General features: G+C 47.6%; 1 protein-coding gene across 1 annotated transcript; it reads left to right on the forward strand.

Annotated features, from left to right (window-relative positions):
- Nucleotides 1-557: 557 nt before the first annotated feature.
- NEFL (neurofilament light chain) lies at nucleotides 558-8,801 on the forward strand. The gene is made up of 4 exons (XM_056860902.1): nucleotides 558-1,624; nucleotides 5,726-5,850; nucleotides 8,048-8,367; nucleotides 8,779-8,801. The coding sequence occupies exons 1-4, from the start codon at nucleotides 560-562 to the stop codon at nucleotides 8,799-8,801; spliced, it is 1,533 nt and encodes a 510-aa protein (XP_056716880.1). The 5' UTR covers nucleotides 558-559.
- The last annotated feature ends 227 nt before the right edge of the window (nucleotides 8,802-9,028 follow it).

Raw genomic sequence — 9,028 nt, forward strand, 5'->3', positions numbered from 1 at the left:
AGCAGAGGCTGTGCAAACGGAGCCACAGCCCTGATCCTCCTCGTTGCTCTCCTCTGCCCCCGCTCGATTCGGTCCTGAGGATACTTGGGAATTCACTCATGTCTTCAAAGCAGAGAGCCGAAGGGGGGGGGGAATGGGCATGGTTGAGGGAGGAGGAGAGGGAGAGGAGGGGAGAGGCGGGGGGAGGAGATGGGGGATGGGGGACGGGGGGCGGGGGATGGGGGACGGGGGGCGGGGGATGGGGGACGGGGGACGGGGGACGGGGGGCGGGCCTGCCAGAGTCCCAGCCCCCCCCCTTGCGCTCCTCGCCTCCTTCCCAAGGGGCGAGGCCGGAGAGGCTGGCCGGCCGCGCCTCCCGGCTTCGCCCCCTTTGCGCAGAGCCGCGCGTCCCTCCTACAGCCTCCGCCCGTCGGGGAGCCGTCTGGCTGCGTCAGAGCTTCCCCGGCGGTATAAAGAGGCGCGGGCGGGAGCGGCAAGCCGCAGAGCCAGCCTCTCCCCTCGCATAGACGGCTCCTTCGCCTCCTCCTCTCCCCGCTCCAGCAGCTCCCCGGCCGCCGCCATGAGCACCTTCGGCTACGAGACGTACTTCCCGTCGTACAAGCGGCGCTTCGTGGAGAGCTCCCGGGTGCAGCTGTCCGGCTCGGCCCGCAGCAGCAGCGGCGGCGGCGGCGGCTACGGGGCGGCGCGCTCCAGCTACTCCAGCCTGTCGGCGCCGGCGGGGCCGTCGGTGCGGCGGAGCTACGCGTCGTCGTCGTCGTCGTCGCTGCTGCTGCAGTCGGTGGACAGCCTGGACCTGAGCCAGGTGGCGGCCATCAGCAACGACCTGAAGGCCATCCGCAGCCAGGAGAAGGCGCAGCTGCAGGACCTCAACGACCGCTTCGCCTGCTTCATCGAGCGCGTCCACGAGCTGGAGCAGCAGAACAAGGTGCTGGAGGCCGAGCTGCTGGTGCTGCGCCAGAAGCACGCCGAGCCGTCGCGCTTCCGCGCCCTCTACGAGCAGGAGATCCGCGAGCTGCGCCTGGCCACCGAGGAGGCCACCCACGAGAAGCAGGCCCTGCAGGGCGAGCGCGAGGGCCTGGAGGAGACGCTGCGGGCCCTGCAGGCGCGCTACGAGGAGGAGATCCTGGGCCGCGAGGACGCCGAGGGGCGGCTGCTGGAGGCGCGCAAGGGCGCCGACGAGGCGGCCCTGGCCCGCGCCGAGCTGGAGAAGCGCATCGACAGCCTCCTCGACGAGCTGGCCTTCCTCAAGAAGGTGCACGAGGAGGAGCTGGCCGAGCTGCAGGCCCAGATCCAGTACGCCCACCTCTCCGTCGAGATGGAGGTGTCGGCCAAGCCCGACCTCTCCTCGGCCCTGCGCGACATCCGCGCCCAGTACGAGAAGCTGGCGGCGCGCAACATGCAGAACGCCGAGGAGTGGTTCCGCAGCCGCTTCACCGTCCTCACCGAGAGCGCCGCCAAGAACACCGACGCCGTCCGCGCCGCCAAGGACGAGGTGTCCGAGAGCCGCCGCCTCCTCAAGGCCAAGACCCTGGAGATCGAGGCCACCCGCGGCATGAACGAGGCCCTCGAGAAGCAGCTGCAGGAGCTCGAGGAGAGGCAGAACGCCGACCTCAACGCCCTCCAGGTGAGCCCCACGGCCGGGGGCCTTGCCTGCCCCGCCCCGCCGCTTCGCCCCTTCCCTGCAGTCCTGCGGGGCCTCCCTAACTGTGTGAATGGCATGCGCGTGTCTGGGACGCGCCTGCGCTTGTGGGGAGTCCCCGATGCTCCTGGCGCGCTGTTCTGGGTCGCTGCGGGAACCGTGGGCCGTTCATGGGCTGTGGCTCACGGGTAGCGCATCTGCGTGGCGTGGAGAAGGTCCCAGGTTCAATCCCTGGCATCTCCAGTGAAGGGGTTAGGCAGGCAGCTGATGGGGAAGACCTCTGCCCGAGACCCTGGAGGCATCTCCAGTAAAGGGATTAGGCAGGCAGCTGATGGGGAAGACCTCGGCCCGAGACCCTGGAGAGCCGCTGCCGGTCTGAGTAGACAATACTGACTTTGATGGACCAAGGGTCTGGGTTCAGTATAAGGCAGCTTCATGCGTTCGTGCATGGGAGTTTTTGCCTTGGATTTGCCGCTCTCTAGATGTACATTTTTTTTCTCATGCAAATTCTCGAAACTCCACAGTAAGCCCCCATGCAGAGTTTTGAGAATTCGGATGGGGAAAATGTGCATCGAGAGAGCGGCAAATCCAAGGCAAGAACTCCCATTCATAAATAGGCTATGTGTGTATCTGGTTGCCTACAGGTAAGGATCTCTTCTAACCGTGACCATGATCTCTAGCATGAAATAGCAACTAATTTACTTTGCAGTCAGTGGAATTTATTTCCAAATCGCATCCTAATCTGGGGCTTAATCCCAGGCAGGGCATCAGCATGGCTCAATCTCAGAACCTATTGAGTCCAGGCCTAGGAAATGTGGAGTAAGAGCATGTGTGAAGTGCATATTAATAACAGTGGGGTTAGAGCACCAGTGGGGGGGGTAGTCATTCCTGTTGGACCTGGATGTGGGAGATTACACACTATGAAGCTTGCTGGGTTACCTTAGATCCGACACTTTCTCTCCGCTTTACCTAGGTTGTTGTGAGGGTGAAGAAAGGGGAATCACTGAGATCTTTGAAAGAAAGATGAGATTAAAATGTTCTATGAAGGTAAATATTTCCAGGACAGAAGGGTTGGCTTCGAAGGAACATTGAGAGCTCAGTATGTGTGCTGCTGGATTTATATCTTCTGCAGCATTTCCTAGAATTGGGCAGAAAAACTGGGATCTCACCACATACCCCTTTAAAAATTGCTACCGTGATAATCTAGTTTGTGTTCCCAATTTTTACATCAGCGCCTTGTTTGGTTGCAAATTCTAAGTTTGCTTCTTGGCAAGAAATCCTCCTGAAATCAGTGGGAAAAACCATTTCAGAATGTCCTGTGGGTATGTCCCACTGATTTCACTGCATCTCTCTTGCTTCCAAGAAGCGTTCCTAGACTTGTTGACTAGCCCCATGGATTCCCACGAGTCCATATCTTCCTTTTTCAAGCCCAGTACATTTTATCTTATGCAGAATGTGCATATTGAATATAGATAATACGATCCATCTCTCAGCGGAATTCAGGAGGCAATCGGCTTGATTAGTCAAGCTGTTGGAGGTGGGGAGCGCATCCCAACATGAATCTGTGAGATGAATGGCAGTTATGAGCAGTGACCATTCTCCTATCCTGGCAAAAGTTAAGTGACAATATCCTGGCAGAGTTAAGTGACAATAAGGCAGAGTTATCCTGGCAGAGTTAAGTGACAATAAGGTCATCATATGGGTCGCCTAAAGAGTAAGACATTGCCCCTTGATAGATTGCACAGGATACAGTCGTTTGAAATAGGAGGCTTGGGTGGGTTTCCTTCCATGTCATTTCTGTGTCATTTCTGTCCATATGCATCCTACCAGGCAAATCTCGCTGGAGGCTGCAAGCCAGAAGGCGCCAGCTGGGACCTGTTTCTGTAACCAGCATCTTTTAAGAGGTTGCGTTTGAAATGGATCCACTGGTTAGGAGGCGAAGGCATGTTGGGAACATCAGTCAGCAGTATGTGGCCAAAATGAAAGGGTTTCCTGGGTCCGTTCAGTTTTAAACTGGTGTGGCGACTGCAGCCTTTCTGCCTCAGAGCTGCCCTTGGGTGTAAGTGATACTCTGCAGCAGCAGCTTCCAAGCAGGTAATGGTGCAATGCACCAAGCAACGTCCACTGAGGAACCCCCCTCTCCTGCCTCACCCAGTTTAACCTGGGAGCTGTCCAGCTAACCAGTGCTGAAATGAATGAATTTCTTTGCTGAATCCCAGGCTGTTAGGCTCTTTATATTTTACCAGGGGAGCAGGTATGTTACCATAGACAAGAAGCACGGTCTCAGTAAACTTGACAATGTAAATTCAGGTCATTTTCTTCTGAGGAGCCTTCACTAATTAAATTGGGCTAAATCACCTTTCATGAGCCATAAGAGATTCAATTAACATCTAGTTCTTTGTGGTAACTCTGGATCCAGAATCAGGATCTTAAATCTGAATTCCACTTTATCTGGTTTTAGCTCAGTTGTAGGTTAGGTCTTGAGACTGGTAGGGAATTTTTTTGTAACTTATTATGGTATATAGCAGCAACCTTAATTAAATGCCCCCATCCCTTCAGGACTGACTCATCCATTATTGAGTAGAGATTTATTGCTGGAAGATGAAAGACAGAAAGTAAATAAACTTTAAATATTGTGTTGTGCTACTTTAATTTTTGTTTCCTTGATTTAGCTCTTGTAGCTACTTTATTTTATAGTAATTAATTATACATTGATATCGATACAAGCGAACTTGTAAAAAAACATTATACTGTAAAGGATATTCATTTTAATCTAAGTTCACAAAATTAATTAAAAAAAGAATGCTAAAAACAAGTTTTGAAAAAGATGTGATGTAAAACAGTCTTAGACATGGGTCTTGCTGGCAACTTCATTGTGTGCTCCCAGATTTTTCTGTTCTGTCTGCAGCACAACAAAACTGAATTCAGGTATCTCTTAGAGGAGCCTCTGTTTATTAAACAAAAAATTCTAAAAGGTTCTATTAGCTGTGATCCATATTACTGCAGTTTAGTGTGTTTCCTAAACTAAAAAGAGTTCAGCTCCAGATTGCTGACTAAAATCCAATGCACAGTGTCATTCTAAGCATGTTTAGTCAGAAGTAAATATCAGTGAGTTTGCAGCCCAGTGTGATGTATGTTTACTCAGAAGTACACCACACTGTTATGTGGATCTTACTCCCAAGTAAGTCTTCATTCCATTAGAAGCAATAGAATTAAAAATGCCATAAACTTCCACATTCCAATTTAACCAGTAGATGGATCATAGCTAGCAATCTGAACCGCATGAGTGGTATTTGCTTATTTAACAATGCTTGTTTGAAGTTGTATTCCATGACAGGCATGCCATTTTAATTCACAGCATTTGTTTTCATGATGCTTCTTTGACTGTATGACACGCTCATTGGTTATTCACTGAAAAGCTGATCTCCGTGAAAACGAGATTGCATTAATTACACTGATAGATTCGTAATGGAATTCGTAAGCAAGATCATGCTGAAAATTTCAAAAGAGGCAAAGAAAGTAATTTATCAGAAGAAAACAATGATAAAATGAAGTGAGTATGAGAACTAAACAGCCCCTTAAAAGTAGACTTTGTGAACTGCAAGCAGAATCTGTTATCAGTTGTCTTCCTGGCAACTCAGTGAATAAGAAACAATTGCATGCAAGAGTAGTTATTCCTGTGGACTGCAGTGAAATAGGCAACATACTGGAAACAACCTAGCAAAGGTAATCAATATGATTTTAGGCTTCTGTGCACAGTGCCCATTATATGTAAAGATAAATTCTGCTGGAGCAGAGAAATGAAAAGCAAATCAGCTTAACTCAATGGCAGGCTGTTTTCCAGCCTTTTTCAAGCATGCATCCCTAGGACAAATTCAGTAGAAGAAATGGTAATTTAAGTCTTAGGATATCATAGAGTTGGCTGGCTTTCCAAATAGTCTTGCTTTTGAGTCCTCATTACAAGGTGGTCGTGGCTCATTGCAGGAGAGGAAGGCCTCAAGCTTCCAAGCCAATCCCCCACTAACATCACTTCTGAGCTTTGTAAGAATGAATGGTCCTATTTTAACCTGTTTCTTACACCTGCAGGACACTGTTAATAAGCTAGAAAATGAATTGAGAACCACGAAGAGTGAAATGGCTAGATATCTGAAGGAATATCAGGATCTTCTGAATGTGAAGATGGCTCTGGACATTGAAATTGCAGCATACAGGTATTGCAGAATATTCAGACATTCATTTTAGACATCTCCCACTCCCTTTCTTTAGGACCAACTTTTTTTCTTTTGAATGTTGAAGGCTGTGATCCTTACCTTGATTGAAGAGGCTTCTGCTGAAACCAGTAGCCTTATTTCCACATGTGATGTGTCTAGGATTTTGTGTTCCACACTTCCCAGTTCTAAAACAGCTATTTGAAATAAGTCCCATGGAGCTTACTGCAGTTTAATTCCACATTGTAGTGTGGTGTAGTGGTTAAAGACTAGGTTCTGGAAGACAGCTTCCCTCCCAACTCTGAAGTGGAAGCTTGCTGGGTGACCATTGGCCAGTCCCAGCCTAACCTACCTCACAAGGTTGCTGTAAGGAGGAAATGGAGGAGAATGATGTAAACCATTTTGGGGTCCTTGTTGAGGAGGAAGGTGCAGTATAAATTAAATAAAGTAAATGAATATACTTAGGCTTAACACCCTTTGTAAAGTGAATTTAAGCAAGTTGTGAAATCTGTTGGTCTTCATAGGTTGTTCAAAAGTCAAATGCTGAAGAAGCAAGCCTTTTAAATCTGGTTAATCCCATCGTTATTTAATGCTTCTTCAATCCCCTTAAAGAACATCAGTCTTTCTGACAATTAAATGTATTAACTAATTCTCTTAGCAAATGCGTGCATTTTCTCAGCTGGGTACCAAAAGGATGGCAGTGCACTGCCAAAGAAATGCTCAGTATAACGGCATGACTCATGTATGGCTTTGCTTACATGCAAGTGCTCCCCAGTTAGTCAACACTACCACATTTGGCAGCAATAATTGGGGGAGGAGGGGAAACCTCGAGATTCATTTCCTCTTAAACTGCCTCACAGAATGGGGTGATGCTATGAGCCACATGAAAGGAATGCAGTGCACAAAGATCTTTGGATCAAGACCAATGATCTCAGTTTTCCAAATAAGAATAATGCAGCAATATGATTAGCATTCTATGCTGGAGCATTACAGCAGAGTGGTGTAGTGGGTAGAGCATCAGATCTGGGAGAACCAGGTTTGAATCACTGTTGTAACGTGGAAGATCACTATAGACAGCCTTGGGCCAGTCACTCTAAGCCTACCCTACCTCACAAGGTTGTTTTGAGGATAAAATAGAGGAGGGGAGAAAGATGATATAAGCAGCTTTGGGTCCCCATCAAGGAGAAAAGTGGGATATAATTATCTAAATAAATATCTGTTTTTATGGTATCTTGCCCTATTCAAGAGGATCAGGAGTTTATGGATACTATGTGCTTTCAAAAAAAAAAAATCCATCTCTATTCTGTTTATTTCTATACACATTTCCCCCTATCGTTTTCACTAGCTGTGGGGCTGAAGTACAAATCTCCTGAACAATGGCACAGAAGAAATAATGGTGTTCACAACTGTTGCTGAAAAATCTAGTCTTCTGGTTTAATCTGTAAATAAATATTGCAGGAGAGGGGATGTAACTACCATAAGGATCTGTGTGAAGACTGCCCACCTTACAAGTGTGAACGTTGAAAGTAGCCCTTATGTTAAAGTTTTGGAACACTGGTCCATTTAGGTCAGCCCCACTGACTCTGATGGCCAGTGGTTCCCGAGTAGCGAGGGGTCTTCTTCACCATCACCTGCGACCCAAGATCCTTGTAAACCAAAGGGGCCAGGTACTGAGTCCAGCACCTTCTGCATGCAAAGCATGTCACTGAGCCACAGCTCCCCTTGTTTCTCATTTTGGACTCCTGAGAACCAAAAATATTGTTGTTTCAGAGAGCAATCCATTGTTCTCCAGAAACCACATCTGTACCTGGCTGGATTGCAGCCTGGGAAAACAAAACGACCCTGCAGAAAGGGCCATGGCCCTTCCCTTTGTCCCATCCTGCTCACCTGATGAGGGCTGCATTCACACACCAGGTGCCTTGCCTCATGATCCCCACACTGGGCCTGGCTACATCCATTTTCTTCTGCAAGTAATGTTACCAAGCCAGATGGCGATACGATACTCACGGTTCCTATAAGAGCCTGATGCATTGCATACACGAGCGTACGTGTATCTAATTCATTTTATTACATTCCTTCAAGGGTCCTCCACCTACGATACAAGAGTCAAAGTATGGAGTGTTTTAATACGATTGTTTTGAGTCCCTATGCTGTATTCTTGATGCTTCTGTACTTATTTAGTCTCCTTTCTTCTTTCCAGAAAATTACTGGAAGGTGAAGAGACCCGGCTCAGTTTCACCAGTGTTGGAAGCATCAGCAGCGGCTACACGCAAAGCGCTGGAACCTTTGGAAGATCAGCCTATAGCGGTTTACAGAGCAGTTCTTACCTGATGTCCACCCGCAGCTTCCCTGCCTATTACTCCAGCCACGTTCAAGAAGAACAGATAGAGGTTGAGGAGACCATTGAAGCATCTAAGATAGAAGAGGCCAAGGAATCACCCCCATCAGAAGGAGAAGGTGAAGAAGAGGAAGGAGGAGGAGAAGAAGAAGAAGAAGGAGAGGGAGAAGGAGAGGAAGACGGTAAACAGAAGTTTCCACAAAATAATAAGCTTATCTTGAGGTTCACTGGATTCCCAACAAGTTTCAAAGGGATGACTTCTGAATTCCAGTCATGATAGAGGGTGGGATATAAATTGAAATAAATAAGTTTGGTACCAGATTTTTTAGTTTTGTGGCCAAAATGTCACTTTCTGTAATCCAGGGCTAGTTCTTCATTTTTTAAAACTGAAATGAAACTTTTAAAAATCTCTTATTCATTTCAGAATGTTAATTTTCAACTTGGGAGTTTATAAATTTGAGATGCTTCATCTGGAATTGTTTCAGTTCCATTTGTGCCATCAACATGGGGTCTCAGCATTTTAAATAATTACTTGCAGAATTCTTCTGATTCAAGTGTATGGCTCTTTTCATTTAAATTGGGCTCTCTTTCAGCGGCAGAAATGATGGTCCTGTAAATTTCTCTTGTATCTTTGGGAAGATCCTGTGACTATAAACAAACAAGAGGTGTGAAATGTTTAGCAAGTCCGACCCTCCACACACACATGCACAATCCAACCATCACACCTCTTGGATTGTTCATAAAGAATCCTGAGTTCTGATTATAAAAGCAGATTAACTTCTCAAACTGATAACGTTTATAGCACATCCTAGAGATGTTAATTTAGAACTAAGCTTCACTGAG

This window comes from Euleptes europaea, chromosome 14 (assembly GCF_029931775.1).
Source record: "Euleptes europaea isolate rEulEur1 chromosome 14, rEulEur1.hap1, whole genome shotgun sequence".
In the NCBI taxonomy this organism is placed as follows: Eukaryota; Metazoa; Chordata; class Lepidosauria; order Squamata; family Sphaerodactylidae; genus Euleptes; species Euleptes europaea.